Here is a 13,598-nt window from a genome sequence, read left to right as displayed (position 1 = left end):
CTTTGTACCTCAGAGACATATTACTTCGAGCTGAACCACAATGAAGACACTATGACTTTAAGAAATGAAGGAATAAAACCAAACTTGTCCTTACCATTTCATCCCGAGCTTCTGTTTCTTTCCGCAGAGGGGGCTCAAACTGCAGCTTATCAACTACAAAACATTACATTTTCAAATTTATTACCCACAACATGATACTAGTGCTCTTTCAATGCTTACTGCAGTAAAATACAGCTTGTAAGACATCTAAATATTATGTACACAACACTCAATTTGCCCATAAAAACACCACCATCACTTAAATATCAGCACTGTTGTCTAAATGCTTAAATTTGCAAAGGTGAAACCCACAAGAAAGAAAGAGACCAAAAGTAAACACCAAGTCATTATAAGAAAGTACACTAAAATGTAACTACCTAACAACATGCTACTTTTAATGCACATGAAAGAGAACAAAGAGGCTTTTCAACAGCTTCCTAAAAGTCTGGTGTACGTGGTGCAGAGGAGTGGACTATTATAGACATTTGTTCAAACCTGGAGAAAGGCTGTTTCCATCCCCCAAAATTTCAACTTGGATCCAAGTTGAATTACTATTATGCATTAATATTATTTTGAAAGAAAATAAAAGGTTTTATTAACAGAAAAAGCATTATGTTAACATGCACCCTGGTGAGGACAACTATTGCAATGGCAAGTGCTCCATCAGGATCAAGAAAGGGTTTAATTTAACAGCTTGAAACTGTGTACAGAGACAAGCACAAAAATGCTGCATTTTTTATATTTTTTCTCATCACACCATGATGCCTAATGTAACAGTGTGGAAAAGATGCCCTCCTAATTATCAACTCACTCCCATTTTATGATGTTTGCCTGTTATTAGTGGTTTTGCTGTTTTAAGTAAGGCTGCATAGGCCAAGAGAAACTGTGGAGCTGGAAGGCTGTGCTGGTCATGCAAGATTTCCACATCAACATTTTGGTGCAGCAATGAGATGGAATGAAACAGCAGACAAACATGCAAGTTTTAATTCTGGCTTTGGAAAAAAAATGTTGAAGATTCAGATCCCTGTGCTGTTTCTCCTGGTTTTGTTTCTCAAATGTGCCAACTGGGGAAGAGACTTCCCTGAGTACACAACGACAGAATGACACCAACATCCTCCATCAGTACAACCAGACCAACACCACCCAAGGGGTAAAGTCCACCAGGAACTCACAGTTTATCTCTGATGCTGTTCTCTCTGCCCTCACGTTCCTGTTGGTAGAACGAATCGTGTGGCGGATAACGGAGTGAGGCTGCAAGGGTGACAGATGGAAGAGCTGAGAAAACCAGGGTGGCTTCCTGTTGGATCTCAACCAACAACCAAACCAACAAGGAGAAAGAAGTGCTGTTGCAGTCCCACTTGGTAAGATGCATGGACTTTCTCTTAGCCCTGCACAGGATCCTCCCACACACCCACAGCACAAGAGTGACAAGCACTATGGCAATATTTTCCTGGCTTCTCCTGCAGGGAAACTCTAAAATTGGAGCTCTAGAAGTGCTGGAGCAGTCAAGCTGCAATCTCACATTCCCAAATAGAGGGATTTACACAGTAATTTTACCTAAAGACAGAAAATAAAAGATGTTCTCACCTCAAAATCATCATCATCAACTCCCAAGTAGTGTGTATGGTTGTCAGGATTATTAACTTTGTCCAACAGCTCAACTGCTAAAGATCTGGAAAGACCAGGCTGTCCTACAAAGCTATGCTGGAACCACAGAGAACAGCAAGTTACAACATGCATCTGATAAGGAACTTTCATTACTAAACTGAATGTTGCTGAATTCTGCCTGCTTTCTGAGGGGGCTTGAGTCTTTCTTTAATGACTCCTTAATCACTACACTTTCTTACCCTTCCATAAGCATGGAAATGCTGCACTTTGGGCCAGTAGTTAAGTGATAATTAAACTCTGAGTCAATCAGTTACACCTTAAATTCATTTTTTACCTGAGGAGTTCGGTCAAGTCTAGGAAGGCAGGAAAAGATAATGAACAACTGCTAAATGCATCTGTTTTCCCTTTGGATCACAGGAAGGCTCCACATCTATGCAGCTACACCTAAGAGGCTGAGACATCCACTTGCAGAAAGGCCAGGCTGAAGACAGAGCATCAGGCCATCATTTCTCCTACCAAAAATGAACCCAAAATCTTGCTACTGAACAAAATCTTTATGCTTCCTTCAGTTGATCAGTGTCTCTTTCCTCCAGATTTTACCACCCGTTGTTATAAAATCAGAAAATTGTTCCAGCTGGGTTTCCTATTGATCTGTTCCTCACTTTAAAAGATCTTTTATTGATGTGGTTAAATGTTCAGTACAACTTACAGAGAGGAGCCTGTCTGCTGTTGGTCTCTTCTTTGGATTTTTTGTAAGTGCCACTTTGACAAAACTATGGAATGTTGATGACCTGAAATAAAAATAAAGTTCTATGTTTAATTTTTCAAGAAGAGACTTGTAACACAGTTACTAAGCTACATGCTATATGAGAATGGTGTCCAAGTATCTCAGCTCAGGGTTAAATAATTACATTTCCAAGTTAACACAACAGGAAAAAAACTTCATTTGATTTATGGAACTTGCATGGAAAATATTTTGGCCCAGAAAATAAACCAGACACATACGGTGCTATTTCAGTTTTTTCCAGTTTCAATTGTTAAGGAATTAGGTTTAAAATATTGACAAGTATGTACCCAGTAAACCCCCCAAAACTAGGCAAACCTACACATTTCATAGTTCTTGGCTACAGGTAGGAAAATAAAATCCAAAGTTGTAGACAAAGACTCAGCTTACTCTGTAAAAAGCTTTATTGCTATTTCCAGAACAACTCAGGTGATCATGTCATATCACCTCTTTTTATATCACCTCTGAATTATGACTGGATGGTATGACTGGACCTATAATTTTTCAAGCATTTTTTCTGGCAATTGCAATTGTGTCAGCACAGCTCTCTGGGGAGAGCCCCAGCCTGCTTGCTTTCAGATCACCTTACAAAACACATTTCCTCTTCTAAACTCAGCAGCTGAAAGGGAGAAGTTAAGAGCATTGGCTGGGGTTACCCTGAGCAGCTCCAATACAGGAAACATGTACTTACAAGTGTTTTCTCCCTTTCCTCTAGCACACATCTAGCCACCCCAACAATTGGAGGTACAATGACTGCACATCAGGAGCAAAAAATCCTGCACACCACCATTGTTTGGAGTCTCATAAATAAAATGTTGGTAAGTGTGCTACAAAATCCTGCAGACACTAGGAAGGTATCACAGGTGAAAAGAAATCCCTACAAGATTAAATGATTAACTGTCCCACTGACAGTGGCAAATGCCTTATAATAGGAATTAAAGGGAAAGGATAAAGACAATTTTTCTGCCTGGAACACAGAAAGAGGAGGGAAGAAATCTACAGAGAACGGAGGTTTCACTTCCCTCTGGACAACTGACATGGAAAAATTTACATAGGTAGGACTGTCCTGTCCCTTACTGCTGGTATTCTGCCACGTCAGAAAATGTCTGCTTCTGCACCTTAACCTTTTCTTGTTTGCTTTCAGACACCTATGAAAACCAACTACTTGTGACTCAGTGAAACTTCCTGTAAACGAAATCATTTATCAAGTTACCAAGCTTAAAAGTAGCACAAACCACTTTTCACTGCCTCCCTTCTTCAACAATAACAAGTACTATTTTCACACTATCTGCAAGATACTGAACAAAGAAGAGGGTTGAACCTACCATTTTGCTTTTTCCTTTAGCTTAGGTGGTTGAAAATTACTTTTTGACATTAAAAACAAAGCCCTAAAGGTGAAGAAAGAATAATGTTAGCATAATGTAAAAAATAATTAATTTCACTCTAAATGCTACCAATTAATATTTCATCATGAGAATCATACTGGAGGAAACTGGATTGCAGCCTCTACTGTGTTAGAGGACAGACACAGTAAAGCTGCTGATTTTCTTCTTTAAGTAAGATCTTTTTACCACCATGCTTAATCTGCTAAACATCAGGCTCCAGCTTCCTCAGTGATTTACTGGTCTCATTGACAGTTGTTGACACTACAAAGTGGGTTCTTCTTTTTTAAATTAAAAATTGAAGTGGTGATTTTGATTCTAAATTTCAGTCAGTAGCTTCAGACTGATGTCTCAAAACCAGACGCAGCTCAAACAGAGAGCAGACGTTTGGGGAAGGAATCCTGGTGTGAACTTCTAGGTCTGAGCCACGGAGGTTAAAATCTACCCATGGGGCTGAAGGGGGTTCTGGGAAGCAGCAAGCTGCCCAGCCAGCAGACCTCATGGGGTGAAGATCAAACATGGGGGGCTGAAGCTCTGCCAGCTCGATCGCCGTGATGCCAACTGCCCAGATGTCACAGAGCTGGTTGTATCCACCATTCTTTTCCACTGCTGCCACCTCTGGGGCCATCCTTAAAAAACAAAGGCACAGATCAAAGAGAGCACCAGCACCTGCACTCAAAGGCTCAAAGCACATCAAAGCACATCACATCATCCTGGAGCAGAAACCCTAGGAAAGCCCCAACTCCCCCACCCCTCACCCGGCATTAGGGGAGCAGAGAGAAGCAGAGAGGTGCTAGGAATAGAACCAGCCTGATGATTCCTGGTGAAATGCTTTAATGACCAGATAATCTCTTCCTGCCCTCAGTCTTCCTTCTCCAACAGGATAAAGAGTGCAGAACAATTAAAAGCCACTCTCTGCATAAAGCTGGATGTATTTACACACTCAGACTATACCAAAATACTGCCCCAAGCACCTCAACTGCACCACAGGAAGGGCAGAAACAAACAGCAGTTACATTTGCATATTTAATCCAGCTCAGGATTACAGTGATCTATTTGCATATTAAACACTGTCTGGTACAGAATTAATCAGCAGAGATGATTAAAAGACAGTTTCAGATGTGTGTTTCTTCATAATTCTTTCTTCATGAAAATCTAAGAGACACTGTTCAGTTTATTTACTAAAAGTGTAAGAAGTTGCTAAGAAAACTGAATGACCAGAAAATAGTCTCCACAAACAGGGAGGAATGTTCTGGACCAATAACACTGGGAGAAACAGCAACCCTGCTTCAAATATCAGGTCCCTTATATTGCAGCAACAGATCAACTACAATCAGTGCTTCCCAGATTTCTACCTTCTGGGCATTTTACTTGGAATAATGAGAATTTATGGAATTACTCTTACTCTCTCTCTATATATATAAAAAGCTGTGTTTATTTTAGGATTCTTGGCATAAATATAGGCTTAGCTTTGGATGCAATCAGAGCAACCCAAGTAGTTCATTACCAGTAAGGGGTACCAATAAATGATTTCCTCTTCGCAATGGTGGCTGTTATTTTTGCTGCTACACCAAAGTCAGCTGGAAAATGAAATTATCAGAGACTCAGAAATCTCACTTTAAAAGATGCCAGTTCTACTCTAGGAAGCGTATTATGAAAGAACAATCACACCCAAATTAAAAATTAATTCAGCTTCAACAGTTGAAAGATTTCTAATGAGATCAGTTAATGTCTTCGCTGACATGAATTCAAATTGAAAAGATTAGTTCCTACATACAGTTCATTGATAATCACATTCCTTTCCCAGCTATTTTTCCATCTCACAATACAGCAACCAAGCAACCTCAAAAATGTAGTATTCAAGAGGAAAAACAGCATCACGCTTTGGAAATGGGACTGTTTCTGTGTTACTTAGGGAGGAGCTGCAGGGGAGCATCTGTTCTCATTTCTGAAGACTCTGTCTAGGGGACAATAATCCCCTGCTCTCCGAGCTGCAGATAATCAGGTGCTCTTGGAGAGCCAAAAATCATTTAAGTCACATTTTATTATTATTGCATCTGTAGTACAATAATGGAGGGGGATTGTAGCCAAATCTAACTAGCTTAGCAGGCAAAAGGAAGGTATCAGTGCATAACCCACATTTAATGCATTTAGTGGAAACTTATGTGAGTTTCAAGGTTTTACAAGTTTACAAGGTTGCCCAGGGAAGTTGTGGATGCCTGGCAGTGTTGAAGGGCAGGCTGGACGGGGCTTGGAGGAAACTGGGCTGGTGGGAGGTGTCCCTGCCCATGCAGTTGGGACTGGAGGATCTTCATGGTCCCTTCCAACCCAAACCATTCTACAATTCCATTATGCTCTTTATTTTTTCTTTTTCTTCTTTAAAAAACCATACTTTCCTAGCACAGCATTCCTGGTCCACCACAGGGCAGCAGAAGTGCTGACCCACACAGCTTTTCTGGAGAGCAGCAATGCAGCTCATGCACAACCGCTCGGATTCCAACACCGGACACACTAAGATGATGAGCTCTGCACTCCTTCTCCCAGGATTTCTGTTCCCTGCTTCCTGCAGAACCCTCACTCCACTGTGTATGTCTGTGAAGTGAGGCAGCAGACAGGCAGATGGGGATTCTGAAGGCAGCACACCCAGGTAACAAGAGATTCAGCTTGTCTTTTTCCTACTAGAAGCAAAACATCACTGGCAGAAGCCAGCAATACAAATCTCTTCCTAGTTTTCATCCGTAGACCTCAGAGTGCTTGCAAAGGAGAATTTCCTCTTCTCCACCTGGGTAGAAATGGCCATTGGGCTAGAGGCACAGCCAGGGTCAGATCCCACTTTTCCACAGGTTGCCAGGCCCAGGAGAAGCTGCCTTGCACAGTGGATCCTTGGAGGCACCAAGGAAGAACTGCCGTTCTGGTGAGGGACAAACACATTGATACCCAGGTAACCCCAAGCTGGCAAGCTCCAGGGAAACCTGGGAGGCTTCAAGGCTTGGTGGTTGAAAAAAGAAACTCTCTGTAATTTGCTTAATCTTTGCTGTGCATGTGCTGTTCAACACAAAATAACAGCCTTACAAAACCTGAATTGGGAAGTATGGTCTCCACATTCTGGTTGTTCTTATGACAAAAAAAATAAATGACCAAAGTAATGACTAAAAACTTACAAAAGTAGAAGGCAACTCACTAAATCAAAGTATCCCATCGACTAAAAACTTACAAAAGTAGAAGGCAACTCACTAAATCAAAGTATCCCATCGACTAAAAACTTACAAAAGTAGAAGGCAACTCACTAAATCAAAGTATCCCATCGACTAAAAACTTACAAAAGTAGAAGGCAACTCACTAAATCAAAGTATCCCATCGACTAAAAACTTACAAAAGTAGAAGGCAACTCACTAAATCAAAGTATCCCATCTGGTACTGTAGCTTTTTTATTGATCAAATTAAAGCACTCCCATTTGCTTTCTGTCTTCTTTTTAAATGCAGACAACTCACCTAATTTGACATCTCCGTGGTCCGTTAGCAGAATATTTGCACCCTAAAACATAATGAATAGGAAGTTAAAAATCTTTATCAGGAATATTCTTCTGCAGCTGAAGATAAATTTCACAAAGTTCCAAGTTACCTTTATATCTCTATGCATTTTGCCCTTGATATGCAAATAGGCAAGTCCCTGGAAAGAAAAATACACAATGTGTCATTTTGCCATTTGTTAATACCTTGCAAAGCCAATCACAGCTAATAAACGTAAATTGCTTAATGTATGTTATTTGAAAGTGTAGAGATTTGAGATCTGCAGGTAAGAGGTAGCTGGATTCTGTTCCTTATCTCTTCCAGCTTCAGCCAGTACATGTGAAGATTTGTTTAACCCAGTCGTGGTGTAACATTTGACACAGATATATGTGTCTTTTCAAAACAAACCTCAGGATACATCACCTTTTCCCTTTACTAAAATTAATTATGATTTTCGAAGTCCTGAAGGTTTCAACAAGCAGGTGTTTAGCTGCCCTTCCAGCCATACCAGTCCCTGCAGTGAGAAGAGATAAGGAACAGAACTGCCAAGGAAATTAGTTCCCGGGTCCCCACCCCTGCTTCAGGCAGTGCCCGGTTCAGCTGCTGCTCCAAGGCACCCCCATCATTCCCTCAACTCATTATTCATAGATACAAAGAGTGAGGAAAGAAGAGTTCCTTTCAGAAACAAACTGCCTGAATCATCTTATGACTTGCCTAGATGCAGTCCTGTGTAAAGTGCTCTAGGTTATCCTACTTCAGTGAGAGAGTTGGACTAGATCATCTCTAGAGGTCCCTTCCAGCTCCAGCAACTCTGTGATTCTGTGATCTTATCTTGCATTTCTACTTACCAGCAGTCACAAAGTGAAAGAGATTTTTAATCATTTGGTTGCAGTTATTTTTCCTCTACAGATGATCAGAATTCACAGGCACAGCTCCAGCAGGCAGTCCAGTATCTGCCTTTCCCCCCCATTACTTGGCTGCTCACCCTTGCTCACTAAGTATTACCTGCTTTCTTCAATGAGATTCAAATGTGTCCTAACCAACTGCTGCACTGAATCACTGCTAGAAAAATCGATGAAAACAGTCCAGCAAACAGGGTGGCCCACAGCCTGTGCAGACCTGCCTTCCACAGTTCCTGAAACCAGCAGCATCAGCAAAGAACCAAGAGCAGGACTGAGCTTTGGTGTTTTGGTTCTGCAGTGGGATCCACAGAGGGGTCTGCTCCTGTGTAAACTCCTTTGCAAATTAGAGCACAGAACACTGCTCTGATTAGGATGTGAAACAAATACTTGCACTATCTTCCTGGAGTTGGAAGGGATCTTAAAGACCATCTAGTTCCAGTCCCCCTGGAATCTCCCACCAGACCAGGTTGCTCCAAGCCCCATCCAAGCTGCCCTTCAACACTTTCAGGAATGGGGCAGCCACAGCTTCTCTGGGCAACCTGAGTCAGGGTCTCACCACCCTCACAGAAAAGAATTTCCTCATCAGATCTCATCTCAATCTCCCCTCTTCCACTTTTAATCCATCCCCCTTGTCCTCTCACTCCCTGCCCTTGTCCAAAGTCCCCTCCCAGCTTTCCTGCAGGAACATGGAGCAAACACTTGATCATATACCTGCAGAAGTACAGTACCTGTAAAGTTTCTCTGCATACATATGCAATTTGTAACTCTGACAGAGGCCCTGTTACTGAAAACAAAAGATTTAAAAGTAAGTCTACAAAATACAACAGAAAAATAAGCAGCTAGAAAGCAGTTATCTCCACACAAAAGTTAAACTGATTTTACATGAAATGTGTTTTACATTCAGCTGAAAAGAGGGGTTTGTTTGCTTGTTTTACAGAAAGGCTTTCTGTAAAAAAAAAAACAAACAGCAGAAAACCAGAAGACAATACCCACAGTGAGAAGAAAACATGTTTTGACAGAAATCTAATTATCATTTTACAAGTGACTCTGTAGTAATGTAATACCCTGTCTTCCAATGAAGGTAAAAAGCAATGTAAGTGACTTCTGTTAATTTTTTTTTCTAATATTAGAAAAGGCAATGTTCTATATTAGAGGCCTAGGGACTTTGAATTGTTTGAAAGCTATTTGTACTAACTGGTGGAAAGATAAAGCAGGAAGAACTCCAGTATTTGAAAACTCCACGTTATCATTTAAAGGCAGAGCAAGTCCCCAGACTGTTTTTCCAACAGCTCAAATCAATCCTTCTGCAGAATCAACAATGAGATGAAACCTCAGAGGGGAAAATAATAACCTAAGAGTGGTACAGTACAGCACAGGAGCAAGAATAACGTAATTTCTACCCTTTAAAGATCAAAGGTAGGTATTTCCCAGTAAAAACTGCTTCCTTATACCACATATAAGTCTCCATATCCAATTAAGTGTGATTTCTGGTTGTGAATTTTTTAAAGGTCTTTTTCCCACCCCTTCAGAGAGCAGATAAGCTGCTACTGCATATGGCATCCAGAGCCAGGGGCTGAGAAAAGCCAAGACTTGGGAGAGGTCCCAGGGTGCAGCAACTGCAGCTCCCGCACATCTCTCCCCTGAACCACTCAGGCTCTTTGGGTCAGTCCTCTGAGTCTCATGGAGAAAAATAAAGGATGTTCCTGCCTAGAATGACAGGATGTTAGCCCAAAGTGATGGTTACCATATTTGAGAACTGCTCTCAACAAAATCTGTTGAGTGTAACTAAAAAACACTGTTCATGCCCTAAGAAAAACACGTGGAGTGCCTAGCCCGTACCAACCATCCCCTGTTCCTTTGTTTAGTATTTATTTTTCTTCTTTGCAGAAAGCTTCCAAAAGGTACAAGTGTTAGAATAAGTTTCAAAGTACCATGGTAAATGTCTTGGAGGGATCCCCCACCACAGTATTCCATGCATATCCACAGCTTCTCACGGCTATCAAAAGAAACACAAGCATCAGAAGCTGATTGATCTGTACACAGAACAGAGTTAATTGGTCTTGATCACTCTGATAAAATACATGCTCTGAAACGTGACTAGCAGTTACTTTACATGTTAATAGTCTCTATAAATTCTCATCAAAATGGAAGTTTTATGCCAAAGGCACTTTGCAAGTCTTTACACATTAACAGACCTACAGGATGTATTAACTCTGACCTTCTAACTGCAATAGGGAACATTTAGAAGAAACACCTGAAGTTTCTCTGCTATCAGCAAGATTACAATAGATAACACACTAAACTCACAGCCTCAATCTTAAATTGAAATTGCCTAATTGTATCTGAAAAACACTTCATAGCCTCCAAAAAGGTTATTGGAGATTTAGAAATGTAGCCATTTTGTCCCAGTTGAAGTCCACTCAGGCTGTATAAATTACTTAAAAATGCAGCCCTTCTTGAAACCCAAAGATCAAGCCTTGTAAAAATGACCAAGCAAAGTAGTGATATATACTCCCAAAGAGCCAATTGATAAATGGCAGAGTTCCACAGAAATGGAAAATATCCCCCAACTTTCTGTACAAGATTGAAGGTGTGCACTGGAAGATGCAGCCAGCTGGCATCACCTTGTTCCTGCCTCTCTCTGTACGTTGCATCTGCTACTCCAGAACTATGAAAATGTTATTACCAGCAGCTCAGATTGACTCTTCTGCTCTTAGAACTCACTGACTAAGCTTCCACAGCACACAAGACTGCCATTAAATGAAATATCTAAAAGCAATTCTGCTATAGATAAATAATGAGATTGCTCTCTATTAGAAGTGATAAAATGATTAAGATCTGCCCCATAAGTGAGCATGACTGGATATGTTGCAACAGTCTCTAAGGGAAAAGCTGCTTTCTGTTCCTAATGATAAAAATATTCCAGCCTTTTGGTCAGCAGAGAAAACAAAATACTAGTCACTTTTTATTTTTTTTTAAGTCAACAGGGAACCAAAGGAAATTCAATCTAGAAAAGTACATTGAGAGAGGATATAAGTACTAAACCAGACTGAGCATTATCATATGAAAGAATCAGCAGAAACAAAGGTATAAGAAGTGGGGTTTACCTGAGATAGCTTCCAAAATAGGCGACTATGTTGCAGTGTTTGCATTCTTTAACCATATATATTTCTTGCTGTATCAATGAAAAGTCATCTCCTGAAAAACAGGAAGAAGCCACAGCTAGGTCACACACAACTGAGCGTTCAAGGAGATCTGAAAGTGTGCACATAACTCATAAAAACATGCCATGGGGCTAAGCCTTGGATGAGGGTTGTCGAGCACATCAGCCTGAGCCATGGCTACCTACACACACCACCCTTGCAGTCTGCATTCTTTTTTCACATTGGTGCAAAAGGCACGAGTGTTTCTGGAAGACCAAGAGAGAAGGGCTGGCCTGGAGGCCTGAATGGGATCCATGCTGAGGCAGCTCAGCATGCACAGAGGGCTCTGAAAAAGAAGCAGAAGGATCCCAGGGAGGGATGGGAGCATGAGAAGACTGAGGAGCAGCCATCAGGCCATCAGACAGTCGCCAGGGGAGCTGATCCAGGGCTACCCAGACACGGTGCTCCCAGCACGAGGGTCCCAGCACCAGAAGAAAAACTGCTGCAAGTTAATTCCAGAGCTCCCTGGTGGAAAGCAGAGGAGATCACGTACCACAGGCACTGTTAATACTAAGTATTTCATTTCAAAATGCCTCTGATGGAGCATATGGCCTGCATGCCCACTCAGCCACCGCTGACTCAGAAGAGAAGCAGACAGTCCCCAACTCGGCCTGCCTTGTTCCGAGTGTGTTTTTGGATGAGGACAGCTACAGAAGCATATCTGCACATCCTGAATATGCTTTACAAAAAGAAAAGCTACTGAAAAATATATTATGAACAGACCAATAGCTCGGCATGTTTCTGCCATTTTCATTTACAAGGATAAAAGTTGTCATAAATTAAAAAATAATAAATATATTTCTACATGTAACAGAGCAAACTAAAATATCTGAGAGCTAAAAAAACCCACTGGTGTGCTTATATTAATCCCATTGAGAGAAATTCTAAACAGGGGATGTTCTCCCAGAATCTAGAGCTCAATCACTGCAGCTCTGCCTCCCTGAAGCTCAGGCTCACACCCAGCCCAGCTCTGGGGCTCCTACAGGGGCAGGGATCAGCTGGCTCTGGAGATCAGCCCCAACACCATCAAGTAACACCAGCACAGACTGGCAGCCTCTCTCTGAGGAGCAACATAGCAAAACCCAGGCTGCTTGGCCACCTGAGACATGTGCCTGCTTTCTGATCACACACATCTCTCTCATTTATGGTATTACCTTTATTCTGCCTTTGGCATGAACAAGACTGTAACAGCTTGCAAGACATGAAAGACTAGAATTTAGATAAAGGTTTTAGATAAAATGCTCCTCCAGACATGCTGCCATGTTCTCTCAAGGAAAAAAAATATGGCTTTGTGTGTTTACTCTAAAGTTTCACTAGTAAAGGCTTCTCCTGCTAGCACCACCACAATGTGCAGCTGAGCACATGTTCTTTGTACAGCTCCTCTGAATTCAGATGATCTTGACAAGTCCAAGAGGTCTCTGCTGTAAATTCTCTTTGGATTCTTCACGTGTTTATTTAACAAGAAACAGCCCAGCTAATATTTTTAACGATGTCTATAAACCAGATGATGTTATTTGCTGTGCTTTGAAGTGACTTCCCTGAGCCAAGATGCCACTAGTGCGCACAGGACCCACAGCAGCCAGTACCTCTGTACAACCACAGGGCACTTTCCATCCCTTTGGAAACCCTGGCTCCCCACACACACTAGTTCAGAGTAGATTCTTATAGATATAGCCAAAGAAGTGCCAATCTGGCACAACAATTTCCAAATCATAGAATGGTTTGGGTTGAAAGAGACCTTCAAGATCATGTAGTCCCAACCCCTCTGCATGGACAGGGACACCTCCCACCAGCCCAGGTTGCTCCAAGCCCCATCCAACCTGCCCTTCAACACTGCCAGGGATGGGGCAGCCACAATTTAATCCTTATGTCTCAATAATTGCCAGAATTTAACTGAAGAAAATAACTTTGAAATACAAAGGTAGAAGGGAACACATTGGTATGAGCACGTCCCTGACTGACTGCAGGAAATCCTGAAGGGCTTCTGTAAGTTGAATTGTATGGAGAAACTCTTCACCAGGGCAGGAAAACATTCATAGGAGAGTTTCAAATGTCAAGAGTCTTTTTTTAAACATAAGTAGTATGTTTTTTAATAATGAAAAAAAAAAAAGGCAACACCATTTCCACAAATTTAGCACAGGTTTCATGCTGTGCTTGCTTCATGGGTTAG

The 13,598-nt window shown here is 41.4% G+C and overlaps 1 protein-coding gene across 1 annotated transcript in view; it reads right to left on the bottom strand.

Annotated features, from left to right (window-relative positions):
* MAP4K5 (mitogen-activated protein kinase kinase kinase kinase 5) overlaps positions 1 to 13,598 on the bottom strand; it is a 42,043-nt gene that overhangs the window by 18,844 nt on the left and 9,601 nt on the right. Inside the window, exons 2-13 of the mRNA XM_010004089.1 lie at positions 11,333 to 11,423; positions 10,157 to 10,221; positions 8,954 to 9,009; positions 7,436 to 7,483; positions 7,306 to 7,348; positions 5,321 to 5,393; positions 4,311 to 4,442; positions 3,757 to 3,819; positions 2,357 to 2,438; positions 1,627 to 1,743; positions 1,212 to 1,290; positions 95 to 153 (exon numbers count right to left, since the gene is read on the bottom strand). Coding sequence (XP_010002391.1) covers positions 95 to 153; positions 1,212 to 1,290; positions 1,627 to 1,743; positions 2,357 to 2,438; positions 3,757 to 3,819; positions 4,311 to 4,442; positions 5,321 to 5,393; positions 7,306 to 7,348; positions 7,436 to 7,483; positions 8,954 to 9,009; positions 10,157 to 10,221; positions 11,333 to 11,388 — 873 coding nt within the window. The 5' untranslated portion in view covers positions 11,389 to 11,423. The remainder of the gene's footprint in view (positions 1 to 94; positions 154 to 1,211; positions 1,291 to 1,626; positions 1,744 to 2,356; positions 2,439 to 3,756; positions 3,820 to 4,310; positions 4,443 to 5,320; positions 5,394 to 7,305; positions 7,349 to 7,435; positions 7,484 to 8,953; positions 9,010 to 10,156; positions 10,222 to 11,332; positions 11,424 to 13,598) is intronic.

The sequence above is a fragment of the Chaetura pelagica genome, unplaced genomic scaffold (assembly GCF_000747805.2).
Source record: "Chaetura pelagica isolate M959 unplaced genomic scaffold, ChaPel_1.0 scaffold141, whole genome shotgun sequence".
Lineage (NCBI taxonomy): Eukaryota > Metazoa > Chordata > Aves > Apodiformes > Apodidae > Chaetura > Chaetura pelagica.
The sequence above is the reverse complement of the archived record's forward strand: the minus strand, read 5'-3'. Positions and strand labels throughout refer to the sequence as shown.